Raw genomic sequence first — 23,784 nt, 5'->3', positions numbered from 1 at the left:
AGAAGTAAAACCATGGTTGGGGTGGGGCAGAGGCTCTGGAGAGAGCGGCGGAAATGTTCAGTATTTTTTCGGTGGTATTTACACGGGTATTTGTGATCATCCGACCCCATCAGACTGGGGAAAATTGCATTCTAGTTGAGAAAAACAAACAAACAAACAAGCAGGCCCTGATCTTTCTCTCTTTTTCTGTGTAAAAAATATATTTTCCAAAGTCACGTCTCCACTGGGTAACAGGCCGTTAACTTTCTGTCGGTCAACAAAGATGCTGACCAGTCATCTCGGGATACCAGCTGCCGCCACACCCGGGGCCACCTCGCTTTGGGAAACCACCCTCCCCATGCTGGAGGTTTGCTCCTTAACATAGGCAGCGCCCTGCACGTTATAGGATGTAATTTAATGGCTTTCAGGAACTAAAGAGTAGTTCTCCCCCCACAAAGGGGCTGGGAATCTGTTCTGCTGGAATGTAATTTCAGTGTTAAGCTTCGTCATTTTGAGACAGCAGGGTTTGACATTTCCCTCTTCCAAGAGGAAGTACCTTTATGTGTCTTGCAACGTCTCAACACGCTATGAAGGTATTTTTTGGAGGGTAGGGGACATTTTGGGAAGTTCAGATTCTCTAAATCGAACAGTACTTGCATTAACGGTGTGCGGGAAATCTCCAGGCACAAAAAGAGACTGGGCGGAGGACAGACAGCTGACCTGCCTCGGGGTGAGAACCGAGCAGCAAGGAGCGGTCGTAGTGCCTCATGGCTTCTCTCTTGTGTGGGGTACAGGAGCTGGTCAGACTTACCATCGAGAAGCAGGGGCATCCGTCTCCAACCAGCCCAGTGAAACCCAGTTCCCCAGCCTGCAGACCTGACGGGTGAGTTCTGACTAAACCCTCCAGCCACTGGCCACTTGGGTCTCCCCTTGAGAGAGAGCGTGAGCCCCATCAGGTAGGCTGTTGGTGGCCTGTGTTGCTTTAAAGTGTGTCCAGCTCGCTCATGTTTCGAAGTGTTGCCTGATCTCAGGGTTAGCGGTCAGCGTGACTCTTTCTCAGGCTGCTGCATGAGACCATGACCCCCACCTGTGCTTTTCCGGAGCCACTTCCCTCCGTAACTGGAAAGAGCTTAGAGGGTTGGGTTTTGGGGATTGGGCTAGAGAGAACTGAGCTTCATCAAGAGAGTAAACTGCTGAGGGCAGTGTGGACAGTTTCAAGGCCTTGTAACCATTTCTGCTACAAGCTCCTAGTAAAAATATAAAACATAATAATTTGGAGCATGTCGAGAACCTTTAGACCATGTCTTCTGAGGTTTCCTCTTACAGACAAGGAAACAGATGCAGTCGGGGGGTCCTGGCCGAACTCCTGCTATTTTTGGTGATCAAACAGACGTGAAACCCCATCTGTGCCATAGAGCTCCAGGGACAGGGTCCAGGGCTCCTGCTGCTCAGCCCGGTGCCCTGCCTCGGTTCCATGGCCCGGTCACATCCTGCCCCGCTCGGGACCTGCGTGTGTGCTCTGTAACCTTCTGTAATCCCAGGTTCTTCTCATCCTCCAGCCAGTCTGAGGTCCCCCTGACAGATCGAGAGATGGAGATTCTGAACAAGACAAGTGGCCTGTCCCAGTCAGCCGAGCTGCTTCCAGACTCTACAGATGAAGAGGTCGCGCCCCCCAAACCCCCCTTACCTGGCATTCGGGTGGTTGACAACAGGTAATTTCTTGTTTTTCTGGTACCCTCTTCTGTTTATGATGTAATCTGATAAATGGGTGGGTAGATGAACCGAAACGAAGACGGTGCCATTAGGGTAAGAACTTGGAACCCAGCCCGTCGCTCTTTAGAAGCCTTGGAATCTTGATCACCCTTGGGGAGGATCATCTGTGGAGGACCTGAGCCCGGCCCCAGCGCCCGCCCTTGCCGCGCCCTCCAAGAATTCCCAGCGGCTTGCCTCTTAGCCTTCCTACGACTTACTATGGAAGGAAGAGAAAAGATGTTTCTGATTCTTGGTGTTTTGGCATTGATAGGTTTTCTTTTGGCAGCAGTGGAGTGGGACGGGAGTTAGAAGTGTTCAAAGTAGGTGTGAAGTGTCTGGTAATGAGAGAATCCCACATTCTGTACCCTGACGCCTTTTTAAAGAGCTTCTGTTTGGGTTTTCGGTTTGATAGGATTTCTCAATCTCTTTCAGTCCTCCACCAGCATTGCCACCGAAGAAAAGACAGTCAGCTCCGTCCCCGACCCGAGTGGCCGTCGTGGCCCCCATGAGTCGGGCCACCAGTGGTTCCAGTTTGCCCGTTGGAATTAATAGGCAGGTAATGTCGCCCCATCTGGAAGGCAGAGGAAGGCTTTGGGTGTGGGAATTTGGCTCCTGAGGCGAAAAGAAACCCAGTGGTCTTCAGCCCCTGGCAGTGGGAGGACCGTTCCTTCTCTGTACGGGGCCACCAGACGGGGTGGAAGTTCCCGCGTGGGGGAGGAGGTCGGGGTGGGGAGGCTGGAGCCAAAGAGCGTCTCCTGCGGACATCTGAGGCTGGCCCTGGGGCCCTCGCTGGCGACGCACTCCCGGCACTCGTAAAGGCTCCTTTCTCAGGAGTCACAGACGCAGCTTGTTAGTGCTTACATCAAAGACGGGCCTTTGCAGCCGGTTTCTGAGCTTGGCAGTCTCCTCTAAGTCAGTGTACCGATTCCTCTCCCCTGGGCTCTGCCACCATTTCTCAGAAGTGACTTGGGCCTGGTTTTCATTTCTCCACACCAGGATTTTGACGTGGACTGTTACACACAGAGGCGGCTGTCAGGAGGCAGCCACTCATACGGCGGAGAATCGCCCCGCCTGTCCCCCTGCAGCAGCATGGGCAAGCTCAGCAAGTCAGACGAGCAGCTGTCCTCTCTGGACAGGGACAGCGGGCAGTGCTCCCGGAACACAAGCTGTGAAACACTAGGTGGGCTCAGCCATCTCTCACCTCTCCTGTCTCTCCGCTTCTTGGTGGCCGCTTTGGGGTCATACGGCGATGCCAGCCTTGGTCCTGCGACCCTGATCTGTCTCTTCGACTGCAAGATGGGGCTGCCGGTATCTGTCTGTCCCCAGGAGGTTGAACGTTTAGATGGAACAACCATGTGAAACTGCCTGGGAGATGCTCAGATGGTGGCTATTACTGTGGTTAATCCGGCAGTGTGTGATCTGACTCCCGTGGCCAAAATTAAGAGCCATCTGTGCTCAGAGCTACAGATGACGGGGAGAGCCCCTGACGGCTTTGCTTTTGACGGAGGGTGAGGGCAGGTGGGCAGCACATGCTGACCTCCCGGTCGGTGCTGAGCGCGTGCCGCGGGGGCCGGAGGAGAGTCCGGAAAGGCAGCTTGGTGCCAGGGTCCGAGAGCATGAAGCTGTTCGTGTCCCGTGAGCTGGACATTTCACTTTGAGGGTTTAATCAGAAGCTTGTAGCAAGATTTCTTTTTTTTAATGTTTATTTATTTCTTTTGAGAGAGAGAGAGAGAGCTTGAGTGGGGAAGGGGCAGAGAGAAGGAGACACAGACAGTCAGACGCAGGCTCCGAGCCATCAGTGCCGGGACCACGAGATAATGACCTGAGCTGAAATCGACAGTCAGACGCTTAACTGACTAAGCCCCCCAGGCGTCCCTGTGGCAAGATCTATCCCAGGACGTTACTCCCGGCATGACTGGGAATAGTGGTGGCCCAGAAGCAAGCTAACTACTCAAGTGTTAGGGAATCCGACGAACCGTCATGCATCCGCTTGGTGGAGTGATACATAGCTATGAAAAGTCAATCATGATGCATTGAGTAATGGCCAAAATCCAAGACCACTGACCTAGTATTTTCTCAGTTGGGTGTTTAAAAAATGAATCCTAGGGGGGAAAAAAAGACATGTAAGGAAATACGTCAAATTGTAAACAGGTGATAGTTAAGTAATGCGGTTGTGGATGAGTTTTATTTTCTTGATTTTGGTTTCTTTTTTTTGCCACATTTCCTACAGTGGTCATGCCTCTTTGTTTCTTTCTTTCTGTCTTCCTTTCTTTTTCTTTCTTTCTTTCTTCTTCTCTTTCCTTTCTTTCTTTCTTTCTTTCTTTCTTTCTTTCTTTCTTTCTTTCGAAATTCAAACGATGGAGGCAAATAAGCAAACAGCCATCTTCCCACTCGGCTTTACTTCTGTAAGCAGGGAGTAGAATGAGGAGTATGAAATGAAGCATAGAGATGAGACGGGGATGCTGTGTCCTCACGCTGTGATGAATGGCACCGGGTTAAGGGGAGGGTTGGATTGTTTCTTTCTGTGGGGCCTCGTGACTGACGGGTCATGTTCTTCCCGTTGTGAATGCAGATCACTATGATCCCGACTACGAATTCCTTCAGCAAGACCTCTCTAATGCAGACCAGATACCTCAGCAAGTGGCCTGTAATCTTAGCCCGTTGCCGGAGTCCTTGGGAGAGTCTGGGTCTCCGTTCCTCGGCCATCCCTTCCAGTTGTCTCCGGCACCTGGCAGCTGTCCCCAGCAAGAGGGGTCCTCAGCTCCAGGACAGCAGATGGACATGCCGCCTGCCCTCCCCGAGAAGAAGCGCAGGAGCGCGGCCTCGCAGACCACGGACAGCTCTGGCTGCAGGGTGTCCTATGAGCGACACCCCTCGCAATACGACAACATCTCTGAGGTTGACCTGCAGAACCCAGCCTCGGCCCCGTCTGTCCCCTTCACGCCCTTTGCTGCTGTTCTCCCCTTTCAGCAAGGAGGGTCCCCAGCCTCTGTCGAGTTTGTGGGTGACTTCACTGTTCCTGAATCATCGGGTGACCCGGAAAAACCGCCTCCTCTACCAGAGAAGAAAAACAAACACAGTAAGCTTTTGTCCAGCCATTGTCAGCAAGCACATTTTGTCACCTAAAACAGTGGTGTGTTTTATTTAAGCATTAGGCCGAAATCAAACCGGTGGCCTCGTGATTTCATAAAAGATAGGGCCTGCGGCACGTGGACCCTTCCAGGAGCCTTGTCTTGTCCATATTGGTGATGGTTTTCAGAGCCCGATAAGCCAACCTGTCCTGCTCTAAACCCTCGGGCTTAGCAACCTATGGCTGCTCTAAAACCTCGGGCCAAGCCTCCGCAGAGCCCGAGTGTTTGGCCAGAACACGCAGCAGCAAAGAGAGACGAGGGTCCCAGCTTCAGGACAGCATTACAGCAACATCAGGGCAAAGCAGGGTGGACATTTGAATTTAGTTAGAGCTCACCACGCCCACAGAGGGGTTTTCTGAGGATCCCCGAGAGTGTGCTATTTAGAGAGGTCCCTGGTACCCCCGCTGTCTTCTGTTTGCAGACACGAAATGTCATGTACTGACTTGGAATCTGGGGGCACCTGGTTGTAGTTGCTGAGGACGTTTCTTAGACCACATATTTTTAATAGATGATGTTCTTGGGGCCCAGGGATGGAGCTGAAATTTTAGATTTTTGTATTTTCCAACTGTAAATTTGCCATCAGGTTCCTAAGTAGAGTTCTACCGGAGACTGTTTTTCTGCTAGTTCCCGTAACAGCTGCCCCGCCCTCCCCCTCTCCCCACCAGCCAGGCTCTGCTTGGCCCTTCTGCGGCACTGGCTGCCACCACGCAGATGTGTGTGTGCTCGCGTGGGCCACACAGCCCCAGGATTCCCTGGCCTCAGTCGAAGCATCCAGCAGAGGACTTCCACCAACTAGGACTTGAATCTCCCTTCCAGTTCCCAAATGAGAGCATCTGATTGGCCCCTGCTAGAATGGGACCCACTCTCAAAGAAGGGGAGACCCGGCCTGGTTAAATGCGGCAAGGACGGCCCCGAGGGCAGCCGGATGGGCCTTGTCGCCCAGCTCCTTGCTGGGTGTCACCCAGCATGTGTCACAGCCTGGGTGGTATGGTCTCCCCGCTGGAGGGAGAGCTGGCCGTGCAGACTGATGAGGTCGTTCCCACCTGTCGTTCGCTCAGGAGAAAGCAGGGCACTACTGGTGGGAGTCACCAGGGGCAGTGCTAGGGACGTCTCCCTCTACGCGAGCAGGTGTCTAGGGAGCTACTGGCCCTTCCCCTCCACCCACCTGACCTTGACTTGAGCAGTGTGCCAGTGTGCCGTCCTGGGCTCACACCGTCTCCTCTCCCTCTCTCCCCTCTCCCCTCTCTCTTCCTCCCCTCCTCTCCCCTTGTCTCCCCTCCCCTTTCCATTAAATTATCCAAACCCAGAATGCAGGGTAGGATTGCATCCATGCAGACTGCAACAGATGTGTGGTGCCTGGCCACGGAGCCAGGGGCCTCACCTTCTCAGCTCTTAGAGCAGCTCAGGGCACGCAGGGGTGTAGAGAGGAGGAGGAAACGGAGAGTCGTCCGCTCTTGCCTTTCCAGCAGCCTCAGGTCTCCGGTGGCTGAAAATACTTTCTGTTAATTTAGACGTCTATTTTTAGGCTTTATTTCCTCTATCAGTGTCTGTAGCACTTGTGTCTGCAAACCTTTAAAAGCTAAGAGCTTAAGGTGGGGCATACCTGGGTTAAGGCTTCCCGCACTGTCGTATTTAGTCCTTACGCCCTGGTCAGGCAGTGATGTTGGCGCCCGTTTTATAGATGAAGAAACGGGAGCGCAGGGGGACTAAGCCTTGCCAGGATCACCTGGCAAGTGGGTGGCAGAAGGGGGTTCAGAGCAGGCCTGTGTTTTCCCAGCACAGCGCACGCACTGCCTCCCGCGCTAAGAAGGAGAGCGACCGGCCCTCCTTTGTGGAGACCGTATGGGTTTCAGTAGTGACCCCCAGGCAGCTGGGAGTCGTTTCTGTGCCCTGTGAAAGGACCCCAAACCTGAGGCACAGCCCTCGTCTCTAGTCCGCTCCTCACTCCCTGAGGGGACCCTTGGGGCGTTCCAGGCTTTGCCCCAGTGGAAAACTTGCACAGTTGCTTTGAGAGAAAGGAGGAGATCGACATCATCCCTTATATGTGATTAATGCTGGACGAGCTCGTACACACGCAGTGCTGGTGTCACAGTGTCCTCCTCCTTTGGGTGGCACTGACATCCTTAGGGTCCTCGGCCCCTCTTGCTGAGGGCAGCCCCCCGAGCCCCTTGTGCCCGACAGGCTTCCTAATCACTGCCCTGGGTGCCCACAGGGAGCACCAGCCTGCGAGCGTCTCCAGTGATGCCGCTGCCCCTTTCTCTGAGCTCTTGGGCTGCTTTTGAAATGGACCCCTCTTCCTTATTCCTCCGGTCGCGAGCCTCACTGCTGTTTCTCTGCTTGGTTAGCCGGTCCCTGCGAGGACTTCGTCAGTTCGGGTCTTGTGGAAGCTTCCCATCTGAGTCCGCCACAGAGGGTTGTGTGCAGTCTTTGTAGGGGTCACTCGGTAGGCGTGTGGGGTCCCCTTCAGAGGCTTGCGTCTTCCTCTGGGGCCTCATGGTGTTGGTGCCGCATGGAAGGAGAGCCTCACGGGGCTCAAGGGGGACAGTGAGGTGCGCTTGTGGCAGCTGTCCCCTCCGGGCGAGACTGCCTTTACGTACCGCGTTTTACAGCCACGCTCTGCTCAGTGCTTGTCGGAGTGAAGGCCCTTATACCGGTTCTTTTCAATCCCCCTTTTGGTGAAGGACATCAGAAAGACATCCCCCAAGAGAGGCATTCCCTGTCTACCCTCAATGTGGAGACTATTTGAAAACACAGAATTAAGCCCTGCAAAATTGTCCTGGCCACTTTTTCTTGGTATCTAGCGGGTGCTCATAGCGCTTGTGACATGACCCAAGAGGACAGCACCCAGCTCCAGATGGTGCCTTCGCTGGCATCCCTGTGCCTGCCACACACGCACCTAAGCTCCCTTGCTTCCAAACCTGGACGCTTTTCCTTCCCAGCTCCCGTCGTCGCCGGTTCCCCCATGGCGCGTGCACAGCGGCCCCGTAAGTACGTTGATCGGCCCTCGTTCCTAACTCGTGAATCAAGGAGGCATAACAGCACCTGCCCTTCAGCCATGGGCGTGTTGGTGTTGGCCGGGGATCCCCTGCTCTCAGGAGCGTCCTCCACTGCCGAGAGAAGAGAAAGGCAGTACTGCATTCCGGGCCGGCCTTGACCCAGACTTTGCCACGGGGAGTGTCACTAGAACGTGCAGGTTCTAGTCCCACAGAGAGACGGGGATCGGAGAAGGCCTTCCTGAGGATGCCAGAGGGCTGGACACAGGTCCAGACGGTCGCTTTCCCGAACCCGTGGAGTCGTCAGAAGGGCCTGGCTCTGGAGGTGGGGCTTGGATCACCCGAAAAGTCAGGAGCGAGGCGCATACTGATGCTCGCACCCGAGGCCCGAGGCCTCTGTGCCTGCCTCAGGAGAGGGTGCCTGTGAGGACGGGTCCCTGAGACGTCTCGCCTCCCCGCGTGGGTGAGGCCCCTGCTGGCATCTGCTGCCGGGGCCGCTCCGGTGATGCCACACGGCTCAGGCGAGGGAGCCTGTCCCTGGGCGGCCGCACAGCTACGGGCTGTGCCACCGTGAAGCGGCCGCTTGATGGCAGGTGGCAGGGCGGCAAGGGCTGGGGTTTCTGGAAGGATGTTTAGGGAGGAGAGGACGCACGCATTTGAATTCAAACACGTCTTTCTTTGCAGTTTGTCTCTCGCCCGAGACGTTCTGTGGCCTCTGGGCTGGAAGGGGGGAACGGAGTTTAGCGGCTGTTACTTGTTTACCCAGTGGGTGCGTTACAAGACCCACCCCGGGGCCGCCGCCTGGTTTAGCAGGGACTCAGCCGGGATGGAGGACACGTGTTTCCTTCACTCATTCATTCTGCAAATATCTGTGGACATCTGCGGCGTGTCACGTGCTGACGATGCAGCCGTGGACCCGGCGGACCCTTATGGTCCCTGCCCTCCAGGGGCTTCAACTCGAGTGGGAGGCAGTAAGCCCTGTTACATCAGCTTTAAAAGTGTATCCTGCATCAAACCACTCTCCCCGCCTCCGCCCACCCCGCAGTCTTTCGCCCGAACCACCACAGAGGCCCCGCGTTGTTTTCTCAAGACAAAGCGGCCGTGGGCAGGCCCCGAGGGGAGCCCTTGTTGGTCCTCGCCTCCGCGGCATCCCTGCCCCTTTCCCACAGCCTCTCGTGACCCCCCCCAGGCGACTGCCTCGCTCCTTCCAGTCTCCCCTTGCTGGCTCTGCTCTGCTCACCGCACCCTGGGCCTGGCCTCGGCCTTTGCTGGCCTGCAGGCTCAGTGCAGAAGTCCTTCACGTGGCTCATCCGTGCTCGGGAGAAGCGCCCGCCACCAGCCCGCTCTGCTGTCCACCCCCCTGGGCGCCTCTCTCTCCGGGTCTGTCTCCTGCCTTGTGGGAGGGTGTAGGCCTCAGGTGGGCAGAGGACTTGTTTGCTGGCCCCTGTGAGGCCCCGGCAGCTGAGCCGGTGCCCGACGCGTTGGTGCTCCTGGGACAGTCCCGCAGACGGCTCAGGACACACTGTGGGAAGGGCTGAGTGGCCACAAGGGGGAGAAGGTGGGGCTGCCGGGCAAGCGACTGGTGAGGAGCCCCTGGGGACGCCGAGCCACGAGCAAGGGAGGAATGTGCCCGGCAGGACTGGGAAGAGCAGGGAACAGCATGTGCACACGTCCCAGGTGTCCCAGGTGCGGGAGGAGGCGGCAGCTGGGGGGGGGGGGGGGGCGCAACAGGGCCAGAGACCCCCAGGGCTTGTCAGCAGGGAGGTGGGGGCCCCAAGATGCTTTTATATTTTTTAATTTTTTTTTAACGTTTTTATTTATTTTTGAGATAGAGCATGAATGGGGGAGGGTCAGAGAGAGGGAAACACAGAATCCGAAACAGTCACCAGGCTCTGAGCTGTCAGCACAGAGCCCGAGGCGGGGCTCGAACTCACGGACCGCGAGATCATGACCTGAGCCGAAGTCGGCCGCCCAACCGACTAAGCCACCCAGGCGCCCCAAGATGCTTTTTAAAAAAGAGGCTTTATTTCTTAGAGCTCAGCGACACTGAGCGGGAAGTACAGGGAGTTCGCGCGTGTCCCTGCCCCCACACGCCCGGCCTCCCCGCTGTCACCGGCTCCACCAGAGCGCCACACGTGGGTCGCCCAGCCTGCAGGGTCGCGCCGGCCTCGGCCCGAGCCACGGTTTCCGTAGGGCTCCCTCTTGTCGTGTTTCCAAAGCTCCTGGCCTGGTGTGGCGGGCCCGCGGGGACGGGTCGGGGTGCGGAGGGGGCGCGCTGGCGGGGGACCCCCGCTCACGGCCAGGGCCCCGCCCGCTCTCCGTCTCGCAGTGCTGGCCTACATGCAGCTGCTGGAGGACTACTCGGAGCCGCAGCCGTCCGTGTTCTACCAGACGCCGCAGAACGAGCACATCTACCAGCAGAAGAACAAGCTCCTCATGGAGGTGTACGGCTTCAACGACTCCTTCAGCGCCGAGGCCCCGCAGGAGCTGGCCCCGCCCCCCGCCCTGCCCCCCAAGCAGCGGCAGCTGGTAAGCCGCGCTCTGCTTCCGGGGCCCGGGCCGTGCGTGCCGTGCGTGCCACGCCGGGTGCCACGTGGCACTCTCACTTCCTCCTGGCCGGCTCACGGGCCTGCTCCTCGGCCTCCCCGCCCCGGGGGTGGTGGCGCCCTCGCTTCCATTGCCGCCCCTGCAGCTGGGCCTGGCTTGTGCTCAGAATGTTTGCTTTCTCTGCCGACGGTCTCGTGTTTTCTCCTCTCTTCTTTGGCTCCACTATAGACCTCCCAGAAAGGAGGGACTCCATCAAAGCACAGGGCATGGTCTGTGCACGGCCATCTGTGAACTTGATTTACATAATGGCCTCGCTACACAGGGTGACTTACACCCCACCCTGGCCAGGGATGGCCCCGTGGAAACAAGCCCTATTGAAGCACGATGGCCGTAAACAGAGCCGTTCTGTGTCCCAAGCACGGTGCCCCTCCTCCCCTGAAAACACTCCTGTGTGAGGATTCCCTATAGGTAATGAAGCCCCGGTCGGCACAGAAGGCCGGCTGTCCTGCGTGGGCAGCATGTGAGATTCCGGGACTGGGCAGGGGGGGCGGGGTGTGCCTGCTGCCCGCCTCTGAACCCTGTTCTCCCTGCTGCCGGTTTCCTAACCACGTGGACTGTGGTCAGGTTGTAGCATCCAGGCATCTCATCCGGCCGTGCTTTCCGGGAGGAGTGCACCTCCGAAGGGGATTCTTGTTCAGAGCTGCACGTGCCGTTTTGGTCATGGGCTGGCCAGCCTGGTGGTGTTTCCACCGCAGAGGTGACCGGCTAGCTGGCCATCTTTCGTCTGTCCTGAGGGGACACAAAGGTGCCACCCTTCCCTTGCTGGGAGGCAACTGCTGACTGGACAACCAAGGTCCCCAGGTCACTCCCCGAGCCCCCGCCCGCAGGGTCCCTGAGCCCACGTTCAGTGAGCTCAGGGGCCGACAAGGCAGGAGCACGACTAGCCTGCTGGGAGACAGCTCGGTCTGTCAGAGGAAAGGCAGCACCCGCCCTGGGTTCTTGGCCTGCCACTGTCTAGCCGTGTCTCACGACTCAGACTCAGGGTCTCAGTCCTTCACCCACCCTGCCCACCCCCACGAACACCCAAATGTGCCCCAATGTGAATCTGAATTACTCTGAAAACGTTTCAAAAAGGGATCTTTACCATGGAAATAGAAATGCCTGCCGCATGGACCCCTAACCTAAAATGTTTGGTTGAGCAGCCGAACCAGATTTCATGGAGATCTGAGACAGTCTCGGCCCCTCCTGCCAGTGTCCACAGGTGCCCCTTGGCATCTTCTCCGCACCGTGGAGCCCACAGGCTTCACACACATCCCTAGTGAGCACGCTTGGAACCAGAGCCCGTCCGGGAGCACCCGCGGAGCACCTCACCATGCTGGCAGGGCAGATGCTCGGCTGAACGCCTCCCTATGTCAGCACTGGGGCTTCTGTCTGGTTTCCCATGATCCTCTCCACAGCCTCTATCACCCCCGTGTTAAGTAAACTGAGGCTGAGAAAGCCAGAGTGACTTAACTGGAGCCTACCCACTGCTGGAAGTAGAAGATGCGGGGACCGAGCCCAACTCTGGCTGAAGCCCCGACACGGCATGTGACGTGCCCTGTGCCGACTGCTTGGCGTGCCCGCTCTCAAATGCAGGTGCAGGGAGGACTCTCTCCGTTTTACCAGCAAAACAGTAGTGATCACTGTGCCCGTCAGCCCACGTACAGTGTGGCAGTCACAGTCGAGTGCCTGACACATACGTGGTCCCAGACAGCGTTGTCCCCGCTTTACGGATGATGAACCTGAGGCACAGAGAGCTTAAAATAATGCCCGAGGCCAAGCAGGTCACGAACAGTGAGGCCCAGGTTCAGAGCTGGATGGCCTGGTCCCAGGAGTGCACGAACTCCACTGGAGCATAATGACTGCTTGGGTTGCTCCCACGGAGGAGGAAGAGGTCCTGAGTAGTAAGTGGAAGAAACGGGATTCAGAGCCAGGTCCATGGGGCTCCAGGCCCTCTTGGCCTCCTTGTACCTTACAACCACTTCCAGCGGATGCGACTTGTACGAAAGTTCGCTTTTTAAATCTGTCGCGAGGAGGTGAAGGAGGGCACCCTCTCATCCGGGTAGCCCTCAGCAGGCGTCTTTGATTCCTAAGCTGAGCGGAGAAGCCGTCCCTCTCCAGAGTGTCCGAGCAGACTTAGGTAGCAGCCTAGGTATGCTTCTCGTATACCTGCCTGACCGTTCTCTGCTTTTCTCCCTCCTTCCCTGTCTTCTCTCTCGTCCCTTCTGTCCAGCAGGCCTCCTATGCTGCTTCTTCCTTCTCCTCTGTCTCCTACTGTGTCCAGCAAACTAAAGTGGCCTTCACCCCCGAGGACGGCAGTGCCACTCAGGGCATCAGTGTGTCCGTCTCTAACTCCTTTCTCAGCCGGCACGGCAACTTGCCCGTGCCCTCGGTGAGTCGCTCCCCGCTGCTCTTTCTCAGAAACGTGAGTGCGATCTTTCGTTTGTCGCCTGTGCCTGCTGATGTGTGTGCTGCCACCCAGGCCGGACTCTGTCCTCCTGCAGACCCTGCACAAGGGGGAAGGGGCGTGCGCGGTTGGCTCTCTGGGGCCTAAGGACTGTGTGAAGTGTTGGGGTGGATGAGGTGGGGGTGGGGATGGGGGAACGTCGGGAGCCCCGCTCTGAGCCTCACTGCTCAGGCGGAAACTGGCAGAGTGTTTTGGCCTTTTTATTTTGATCTCCCTTGGGCCTTGGGTCAGCCCTGTAAGTGTTCTGTGTTGAAGAAGAAGTAGTCTTTGCACAGGAAGCAAGGCCAGAGAGAGCAGGCTTCACCAGGCTGTGACGGAGTTTGAGTCTGAGTCTGGGGACCCTGTGTGACAGGCCATTCCAGAACTCAGTGGCCTAAGATGACGGTAACCACTTGGCATTGCTTAGGACACAGGTCAGTCGGCTGACTGCTGATCTGATTTTGGCTGACCTAGCTAATCTCTCCGGAACCTCAGCCAGGACCGCGGGCTGATTTGTGGTCCTCATGACCCGCTAGCCTCCGTGAGGCTAGCCCGGGCTTGCTCCTGTGGCAGCTGGCGGGGCTCCAAGGGAGCAAACGGAAGCACGCGAGGTATCTTAAGGCCTAGGCTCGGAATTGGCACCCTGTCACTTTCTTGCATTCTCTTGGTTGAATCACGGGGCCGGTCTGGATTCGGGGAGTCGGGAGGTACACTCGGCCTCTTGCGGGGGGGGGGGGGGGGGGGTGCTCCAGCAGATCATGTTGCAGAGGGACAGACGTGGACAGAGGAGGGGAATGGGTGCAGCCATTGCTGTGAACGGTTTACTTCTGAAACTTAGGGGACACTGACAGTGGAGGAGGCACGGTGCCGGTCTGTCATCTTTTGCTGGAATCTCCATCTGTCCAGGAACCGAAAAAGCTACAGTTCTGCGTTTAATTTGTTGAAATGGGACTGAGCAGCAGGGATAGAACACGGACAGGGGTTCGTCTGGGTCCTCCTTAAAATCAGTTCTGCCTTTGGGTAATTTACCTACTCTTTTTGGCCTTCACTTCTTTCCATTGAGGTTATGCTTTTACTTGTCTCTTATTTTGTGATTGTAGGGAGTAAGTAAAATCATAGGAAACTAACTGCCAGGCACATGGTAAGCTTAGAAATGTACTATCATAGCGCTTGCTCTCAGAGCTCTGGATTCTAGTCTCTGCTCTGTCCTAATCCTGCGCATGAGAGCTTGGACGGACGACTTAACCTCATGGTCAACCCAAATGGACTTCCTTTTCCCTCTGAAACCAGTGAGGTTGACCTGGTGACTCTCAGAGAGAGACCTACCAAAGCTCAGGTTCCCAGTGTGGTCCTGTCTGGTTTCCGTCTTTGGGAACCACCTATCCAGGGCCCGGGTCGAGATGGTCCTGCCTGCGGTGAGGAATGCACTGTTCTTTTGGGTGCTGGGGCCTAACTCTTGAGAGCCCTCGGCGGCCCTGTGCTTGCTACGGGAAGGCCACACAGCCTCCCTGCCTCCTCCCGGCCCTGCCCTGGCACACAGACGCCCTCTGTTTCCTCAGCAGGCACTTCTGGTGAGTTTCTTTCACAAATCGTGCAGAACTTGGCCTTTAGACAATCCAGCTCTTGACCGTTTTTTCCCCTCTGTGAACAGAAGGAAAGTGTGAGTTATCCTAAGAAAGCGTCCACAATGTCCCTTTTGAATGGTTTGGGCTTAGGGGGCTGTCAGTGAGCTGCTCTGTTTACTCCGGAGTTGATGAAAGTTTGAGGGCATTTTAATGAAGCCTGGGCTTGAGTATGTCCCAGTTTCCAGCCCCGGGACGTAGGGGAGTCCCCAGACGCCTCGCATCAGAAAGACCACATTCTGCGTACCAACTCCGCAGCAGAACCCAGGGGAATGAACTACTAAAGGTGCTTTATTTCCGAAAGGGAAAGTCCCCCACCCTACTCCCGCCTCCAGAGCTGTTAGTAATGGCCTGAAGGTTTGGAACGTTTGACATCTGGCACGCTGACCCCCTCTCCCGCAAAGTGGCGGTGTATTGCAAGGCCAACATCTTTGTGTATTTCCTACTTGCCTTCTGAGATGAGCCCAAGTGGAGGGCTTTGGGTGGCGCTCAGAGCGGCCCGTTATTCCCAAATCTCCTCGCTCTGTCTCTCCTGGGCCTCTGTCGTCAGTCCACCACAGAATTCTGAAGGGACGCCATTTAGGGGTACGGCAGTTGTCAAACCCGAAGACCCCTCACCCTGTCAGCGACCTGTTACTCCTACCAAAAGATTCTTGAATTGGAGCAGGACGGCTGCATTGACCAAGCATAATTGAAACGGGGGCTGAAAAAGCCTCTTGTTCGCTCTTCCTGGTGTTCCGGGTTGAGTTTAATTCAGCGAGCGCACGGGTTCTCCTCGTGCAGGGGTCCGCAGCGGCCCGGTAGGCAGAGTACAAGCATGGGAGAGGCTCATGCTGAGGCAGGGTGTGCGTAAGCCCGATAGAGTCACAGGCTGTCGGAACCATCGGGGCCGTGGAGCCAGGACAAGGACAGAGCCTCCTGGGAAAGGTGGCACTCGGGCCGTTGCCTGAAGGACAGTTAGGATTTCCGGGAGATAAAGGGCAAAGGTCAGGGAAAACAAGTCCAAGATGTTCCACGCCACGGATGTTCTATCCTGCCTGGAGGGTGGGGGCCTCCTATGCATTCTGGAAGGTCACCGCAGGTGTAAGCGCTCAAGGAGTGAGGTTATGGGGCAGCTGGCTGAAGGGTAGTGAGCCAGCCGGCCCTCCCCCGTGTGCTTAGCGTCGCACACCTTCACTGCAACGGACCTTTTCCCCCGAGGCTCCTTCCTGAGCATGGCCCTTGGGGGCCACACCAGGGGGTGCTCACACTCTTCCTGGCATCTTCCACTGTGTCTGCCCAGCTCTCGTCCCACAGAAGCCTTCGCTCCCAGTCCACAGACTTCCCGTCCTGCCCAGCTCGTGCTGCGTCCTGAAACTTGGACATCTACCCAGACAGGCATGTGGTCTCTGGGCTGTTAGATAGAGGAAGGTGTTCAGGGACATGAGGAGTGAGCGAGTGAGAGCCAGGAAGGATGCGGAGAGCCAGGCGCAGGGAGGCCGGGTCCCCCCGTTCCTGATAGGATTCCGCCGGGCCTTGGCAATGTAGCTGGCCCCGGAAGGCACTTCAGTGATGTGCCTTCCTACAGACAGCTCTCTGACCTGATAGTGGGGTCCTCCCTTTCTGTCCCCAGAGTCTCTCTCTCACTTACTGGTACCCCCCCCCCCGGGCTGCCTGCCCTGTCCTCCCTGCAGCCCCACCATGCTGGCCGCCCGCCCTCCGCCTCCACTCCAGTTCCGGTCCTTCCGGCGGCAGCCCTCCCCGCTCCGCACTGAATCCCCAGGTCCCTCCTCTGGCTTGCTTCGGCTTTGCCTCTGAACGCTGGTCTTGTGACTCTAAAAAGGATCTTAAAAGTTGGATCGGGTCTGTATGCACTTGACCCTCGACCAGGGTGTTGAAAACCTCCCAGCAGCCCTCAGGGTTGCCAGTGCCCTTCAGGGCTTGAAATGTTGACGTTAGAACAGTCACCTTCCTCCACCCCCAGACTGGTTTCTGGTACAGCCCTTCTCCGCTGACTGCAAGGCGCAGGTATTTTACCCCCAGAAGATGGACTCAGGTGCTGGGAATGTGTTGAAATGCTTCTTTACCATCTTGGCTTCCGGAATGATTCTGGAAGTAAAACTGCTGAGAGACCCAGGTTTTGAGGAGAACTTGAGAGGGACCCATGATAACTGTCATTTATTTGAAACATTTTTAGGGTAAGAACATCCAGTGCGTATCGTCTCTAAGACTTCAGTGAAAAAGGACGGGGGAGGGTGGGCAGAGCGGCTGGTGTCCCGTCCTGGGCAGAGAGTGAGTCTCTGAGGTGTTGAACCCAGGTTTTTGCACGTCGGCACAAATGCTTTCACTGGAAGGCCTGCTTCGTGGACCGTGTTCCTCTGCCGTGCCTTCCCCTCACAGTGCGACGGCAAGGGCCCACTCCCTGAGACACGTGGAGGCCCCTGAAGTCCCACGAGTGCCTTTGTCTCTCGCCTTTGCTGCCATGAACGGCAGCCCAGCGGCTGTCACAGAGACCGTGGGCTGAAAGAGCGGTCTGGCGAGCAGACAGGAAGTGAAAGTGCGGAGGACAGACGGTGGAGTGGGGAAGCGGGGGAGAGTGGCCGGGAGCTCAGGCTTGCTGGGCTGGGCCCCGGTGTGTGCCTTGTGCTGGAAGAGAGAAGTCCCTGGCTTCCTCGGAAGCCTCTGTGCCTTGCCGCTTCCTGATGTTGACTCACCTCTGTGCTTTCCTGACCTGCGTAGACCTCCCTCACTTTGAGAGATGAGAGCGGGGGAGGGGGTGGGCGACGCTGGCGGCCCAGGGACGGGGGGTACCTCTCCGAGCTCCAGCTGTCCTGGCTGGGGCTCCGTTCCGCTGGCCTGCCAGACTTGCCAGGCTCTCCCTCAGAGTGGCCCAGCCCCGCCGTCACAGGGAGAGCCAGGCCTCTTGGTCGCGTGGTCCTTCCTGGCCTGTCGGGGTTTCACACCCCGGAAGTCATGGGCTCGTACACTGCCCCGTTCTTGGGGGCCGTACCACCGAGTAGGGTCCTCAAGGTGCAAGTGCGGGCGCCTCGCCAGACCCGGACTCGTCCCCCTGGGATTAGGAAGTAGACCCCACAGGCCCAGCCGAGCCCCTCCGCCCCCATCCTTGTTGTCTCTCGGAACGTTTCCGCCGTCCCCGAGCTGCCCAGGCAGGAAGCGAGGAGCTGTCTTTCCTCCCCGGCCACACACGTGCCACGTTGACCTGTGACGTGCCCCGCCGCTCACCAAGCCCTGCTGTGCGTCCTGGCCTGGGCCCTGAGCCCCTCGCCTCCAGCCCTGTCGCGGCTTCCCTCTCCCCGCCCCCCGCACGGCTCCTGTGGCCTCCCCACTGGCCTTCCTGCCACCGTGCCCCCCTCTCGCTGGCCAGGTTGCAGCGTCCCCTTATCACTGCAGAGCCTTCTGAGGCCTCGCCAGCTACCAGTGCCCACCTGTCCCCTGCCCAAGCCCTGTGCTCCCTCCGCCTTCTCCGGGCGCCGACTCCCTGGCTCTCCTGCACATCCTTCCTTCTGTCACGTGTCCCACCCTTCCCGGCGGCGCCCGTCACCGTCCCCACCTTGTTTTTCCTCACTGGCGGGGTGGACCCGAGCGTGCCGCCTCCGGATCAGTAGGCCGCCCTTTCCTCTTCGGTGACGGGAGCCCCGAGTTGTCGTGAAGGTTAAAGGCAGAGCACATGTGGAGCGAGAAATGTAGTGAAAGGCACACAACCAGTGTTTAACAAAAAGGGAGGCATCATAGTAACGTTTATTTACCACACTGGGAAATTCTTTCTTTCTTCTGTAAGGCTCAAGTTCTTTTTCCTTAAGGTCACAAATCCTCTGAGGCTGGGGCTGGGCTTGTTACGTGCTTGCAGCCTTGGTACGCAGCTCAGGGCCGAGCCAGCAAGCAGCGGGTGCTCTGTGACGCCAGACTGACCAGGAGGGTGTTCGTTCACCCAAAGGCAGGGAGCAGGGAGGCACGCGGTCCTCTCCGCCCGCCATTGCGCCCACGTTCCCGCTCCCCGCGTTTCGTCGTGACAGCCAGGTGTCGGCTCGCCACAGTAGCCTCTCCGCTTGTATGCGTCAGACACGCCGGTCCCACGCTGTGGCCAAAAACCCCGTTTCTTCCTCATTTTCCTTCCTGCTAACCCAGAACGCCCTGGCTGCTATCTGTTGGGCCCGAGACCAGAACTTGGGGATCCTCGGCCTTGGAGACTTGCCGAAGCAGCCACTGCGACTCAGCCACTTCTGCTCCTCTCTTTCAAGACTTCCCTGCTGCTGTTTTGCCGGCGCTCATGGCATTTTGGATGGTCATTGCTCTTGGACCAGCTTCAGACCCAAGAATGGGCGACAGCCCCTCGCTGCAGCTGTGCCCCTGACTCCGTCCATGACTGTCCGGCTGGCCGGGTGCCAAAAGGACCCCGTTGGTCCTTGCGAGGGTCCCGTGGCGACCTGAACCCCAAGGGTGCTGTCCGTGCACACGGACCCTCACCCGTTTCAGCCCGCTCGTCCACTTGTGAGGGTCCCTTTCCCACAGCTCCGGGAGGCAGTGCTCACTCCACTCCAGAGACGGGGCGACCGGGCTAGAGAAGCTGCCCATGTCGTTTGTTCAGAGTCTTTGGTGAGAGCTGAAGCTAGGATCCAGATCCCCACTGTCAGTTGCCAGTAACTAACGGCGACCCGGGAAGGCTGTGTGAAAGGAAAGGCCCGCACGTAGGCTGGACATGGAGAGGACTGCTGCTCCTTCGTGTTCTGACACTTCACACGCTGTAGCCGCAGGCTCTAAACGGAGTTCTGAGAACGAGTCTAAGGTAGAGCCCCTGGCATGCCGTTTAAATCCAAACCGGGTAAAAATAGTTGTCAGATTTCTAGAACAGGAGTAAAGTAATTTTTGAGTCTGTATTAAATACTTCTATAAAGCGTCGATGCTCTTAACGTTTAGTGCACATACAGAGCATCCTAAAACGTATTCGAGGTTTTTGCAAGAACGCGATTAGGCAAGAGACCATTGGCTTTGAAACCAGTGGTGTTCAAGGAAGATCTTGTGATTCAGATTGCAAAAATGTCACATGACAAGAAATGCAATACGTTTCTAACTTTGCACCCATCCTACCAAAAATTCTCCTACGCAAACATTCTTGGGGTTTTATTCTTTACATCCTTTGTTATAAAATACTAATTAGAATTCTCAAATGGTTTTTAAAACTAGATTCCACCAAGAAGTTTATTCAAAAAGAGAGAAGATATTTTGGGGGTCCACTGTGCTGCCGCTGTCCCTTTCTTTGCTAAGATGCACGAGGCCCCAGCACCCACGCCAAGGTGCCTCTCCGTGCCACGAGCAGGCGGTGGTGGCCTCGGCCTCAGAACCCGCCTTCTGACACAAAGGCATCAAAGAAGGAAGTCGCTTCTGGGCGTAAGGGAGACCCGAAAAAGGGCTTTGGCAAATAAGTAGTTGATGGGGGAACAGGAAGGAGAGAGGAGACGCGTGCAGCGGTGCCCCTCCCAGTGTGCCTCACGGAGTGACGAGGAACGTTATCAAGGGTCCTTCCTGGGGACCTCCCATCCCTTAGGAGCCAAGTCGTCGGACGTACTTGTCCGCAGGAGATCCGTCCCCCGGAGATGGCGGGGGGTGTCGTGCGGCGGCTGTGAGCTGGACTTTCCTCCAAGAGGAACGGCGTAGCCCCGTGCTGTGTTGGTTGTGTTCACACTCACAGTCTCTGGTTTCAGGGAAGTGTGAGCCCAGGACCGGTGCTGAGCTGCGGGGTTCCCAGTGACTCCGCGTACGGGAAGGAGGCCCAAGCAACGCTAGAACAGCAGCCTCCCTGGAGTGTGTTTTCTCACAAATGATGAATTTAAGCCTGAAAACCAGCTGTCCAATAGCTTATCTGTGTTGGTGAGCAGCGTCCAGAACCACTGAAGTCATAAGCCTCGCTGGAGCCAAGAGTGTGCAGTGATGACCAATCTCTGGCAACTTCTGTCCTTCCCAGACGCTTTACGACAGTGAGTCCATTCGCTCGGATGATTGCGTCTCCCTGTGACTGGTGGAGTTGCGGGTTCTCCAGAGCTTGGGGCGCAAGTCACCGTGGAAACGCAGAGCCATCGAGGCCCTCGGGCCTGTGGCCGTAGCCCTCAGCCGCTGGCACCCTCTCTGCCGCCTCCGGCACCCTCGTTCTTCCTGATAATCAGGGGAAGTGAATGGGATGTCTGTTACAGCGAGGAGCCAGAAGTTTCCTTTTGAAGATCTCTTCTCCTGCTTTCTTGCCAGCACAGCACAGGGCTCCTCCCCAGTCATGGTTCACGCCAAGACTCTGCTGGAGATAAAGTGTCATTGAAAACTGCATGCCTGGCCAGCTTTGGGTGGCTTTGCTTCTTAGCGTGTGAATGGCCTGTTAACATGTACGGTCGTCAACCTCCACCGTTTTTTCCACCCGGAAGACTCTTGGTGGTTCTTTCGAGTGTATGTTTTCAGAACGGGTGGCCACTTCCCGCGTCTCCCGTCTCTGTGAGGGCAGATGTTATCTCTGCATCCCTGGCTCGTATATCGGGCCTCAGCTCACTGCCTTTTGCATGCTGGTCATCGCAAAACACTTAGCCAAGGAGATTTCCCAGCGAGTTAGGAGGCTGTATCCTGCGGAGCCGTGGGATGACAGGGTGGGGCCTGTCACCTGCCCAGAACCCTCGCTGACAGTGAGATGCCCCACACGTCTCTCAGGAGCCAAGCCGTGTGTTATCGGGTGCGTAGCCTGCACTCTCAGCCCGTTTCTCCGTCTTTGTGACAAGGATCGTAACAGCCCTTGGTGTAGATTAAATGAGAGGATTCGTGCAAAACCCTTAGCACCTCACTGACCAGCAGGCATCGTCATCCCCAAACGGGTTTTGCTGGCACTCTGACAAATTGTGACCGAGGCTGATGGCAGGGACCAGGCAGCCCCTCCTAACTGCTTTCTTTTGCAGGAACTTGGCTCTGGCACGCCTAGATCTTCTGCAGAAATCTGCCGTCTCCAGACAGGCAGCCCCCCTCCTGGCATAAAAATCTCAGCCCAAACAGTCTTACTCTGGCTATAAATAAAAATTCCTGCTACAGAGAAAGCAGCAACTCTCTGTCAGAGGCAAAGCCAGGCACCAGCCAGGTCCTAGAATAAACTCCAGGCAGGGGCGAAGTGGTGTTTCTGCTCCGTGGCCAGCCTGCCTTTCTCCTGCCCCTACGAAAAATGTGGCCTCAGAGGGCCTGGAGAGAACTCTCTGGGGGATCCGTGGAGGCAGAGCTTGGGGGGAAACTGTGTAAGGATGAGCCCCCAAGTGCCCTCCCCTCCAGAGTTGCCGGAGGGGCACTGCGGGGAGGGGCCTTGCGGGGCGCTTCCCCACTGGAAGGTATTTTTCAAGTTTGGCTCTTGTCCCAGCAGGACTGCATAGCTGGGATGCCGGAGCTGCTCCCAGGCTGGGGGGGGGGGGGGGCGGCGGGGGGGGGGGATGCTGCTGCGGGAAGGGAGCGCAGGCAGCCCAGGAGCCTTTGTCCTGGAGAGGCAGCCCCCTTGCGGTCTGTCTCCCGGCGGCGGCCGCCCCCCTCCATAGCGCACATCCTTGGGTATCCTTCCTTCCCCCCTGGGGGCAGCCTGTCACCCTGCAGACTCCTGTGAGTCAGCCAGTGTTTAGGCACGTCGATACTAACATTAGAATCAGTCCCTAAGTAGCCCCTCGTTTCTGTGAATCCGCGGTAGACCCCACTGAATACCTCAGCTCTGGGGTTTCCTGGTATTTTGGAGGATGAGGGAGGAGAGCTGACCGAGCAGCCCTGACTGCACCCAGGACTTCCAGAGCATCATCTCTGTAACTCCCCAGAAACCCCACCACAGAAGCGTGGTCCCTGCCTCCTGGGTTTTCATTTTGCATTTTTTTCTTCTAGTATAATTAGCATACAGTGCTATGCATTTGCATCGCTGTTTTAAAGGGAAGGAAACTGAGGCTCAAGAACTTAGGCTGTTTACCCAAGGTCACACAGGTGGAAAGAGAGCCGGGGACCGGAGCCCAGTCTGTGTGATTTGAGAGTATGCCCTCGGCAGCCACCCTGAGGCCATCTCCCGGAAAAGGCACCCATGGTGCTTGGGAGTCCGCCACCCTGAGCGGGCCAGATCAAAGCTGGTCAAGAAGGTACCGTCACACCTGATGCATCTTGTGACCGCATAGAAACCGCTCGTGAGTGTCTGTCCAGTGCTCAGTTATTGCGGGGCCTGCCCAAGTGCCGAGAGACTTTACGCTTCAGGGGTGGTCCATGAGGACAGGTCCCGGACCCCTAAAAGAGCTGGCATCTGTCTTAGTCTGTTCAAGCTGCTATAACACAGCTCCACAGCCTGGGTGCTTACATACAGCACGGTTCTGGAGGCTGTGGTCCGAGGTCAGGCTGCCACCATGGTCGGTGTCCCCTTCCGGTCACAGACTTCTGGTTGTATCCCCACACGGTAGAAGGGCAAGGCATCTCTCTGGACCCTCTATCCTGGCACTGATCACATTTAGGAAGGGAGCTCTTAAGCACCTCCCAGAGGTCCCCACCTCCTAATACCTAAACTAGTTGGGTACGTGCTCAAGGGAGAGGCATCCGTCAGCACATCTCATGACAGCCTGTGTCCTTGGGGACACACAGGCAACAGAGCTGAACCAGGCTCCTGCGTGAGACCAAAGCCGCTGCCCGAAAGGGCCACGTGGGCTTCTCAGGGTGGCCTCCCGGGACCAGACCGTACCATCCGTTGGCCAATGCGTTCCATACGCTGTCTTCTCTTTGGCCTTTCCCAGCCAGTGAGAGAGCCTCACTACAAGGGGGGACATTCACCAGGGATGAATGGAGAGCCCCCAAAGCCAAACATTTGACCCCACTGCCATCCCCAGCAAGGTCCAGAGTGAGTCCCCCAGGCCTGGGTGGTTGCTATAAAAGATCAGTGAAATGTGGCACCTGGCTGGTGAGGGCACCGTGGATGTTCAGGCTCCTCAGCCCCCCAGTATGAGAGCCACTGAGCCGGGCATCCCCTCAGCCAGCTTGTGTAGAAAGCTTGTGGGAATGGAGCTTCCCAGGAATCTCGGCCTCCGGTGCCTGTCCTTCAGAACGTGGACGGCACTTCCCATGAATTCCTGTGACCACGTACGGGGTTGGTCTTGAGTTCGGGAGTTAGATGGGGAAATAAAATGTGTACGAGTGAGTAGGTGCCTGGGGTAGGTGTCCTGAGTCTGATACACACCTGCAGAGCGAGAGGGAGCTTTAGACTACTCAGGCCAGCCAGGAAGGAGCAGGGCTGGCCGGCAGCGGCGGGGGGG

The 23,784-nt window shown here is 57.1% G+C and overlaps 1 protein-coding gene across 11 annotated transcripts in view; it reads left to right on the top strand.

The window, feature by feature from the left end:
* The window catches only part of RAPGEF1 (Rap guanine nucleotide exchange factor 1), a 110,135-nt gene that overhangs the window by 65,130 nt on the left and 21,221 nt on the right, over nt 1-23,784 (top strand). For 5 of the 11 annotated variants that reach the window (XM_040482687.1, XM_040482691.1, XM_040482690.1 and 2 more), the window contains 7 exons: nt 774-862; nt 1,539-1,691; nt 2,164-2,287; nt 2,728-2,911; nt 4,304-4,810; nt 10,185-10,384; nt 12,675-12,833. In XM_040482687.1, coding sequence (XP_040338621.1) covers nt 774-862; nt 1,539-1,691; nt 2,164-2,287; nt 2,728-2,911; nt 4,304-4,810; nt 10,185-10,384; nt 12,675-12,833 — 1,416 coding nt within the window. The remainder of the gene's footprint in view (nt 1-773; nt 863-1,538; nt 1,692-2,163; nt 2,288-2,727; nt 2,912-4,303; nt 4,811-10,184; nt 10,385-12,674; nt 12,834-23,784) is intronic. The other 6 variants (XM_040482692.1, XM_040482694.1, XM_040482696.1 and 3 more) reach the window with 2 other exon arrangements.

This window comes from Herpailurus yagouaroundi, unplaced genomic scaffold (assembly GCF_014898765.1).
Source record: "Herpailurus yagouaroundi ecotype Mexico unplaced genomic scaffold, PumYag 160, whole genome shotgun sequence".
In the NCBI taxonomy this organism is placed as follows: domain Eukaryota; kingdom Metazoa; phylum Chordata; class Mammalia; order Carnivora; family Felidae; genus Herpailurus; species Herpailurus yagouaroundi.
Note: the sequence above shows the minus strand (reverse complement) of the source record. Positions and strands in the feature narration are given on the sequence as shown.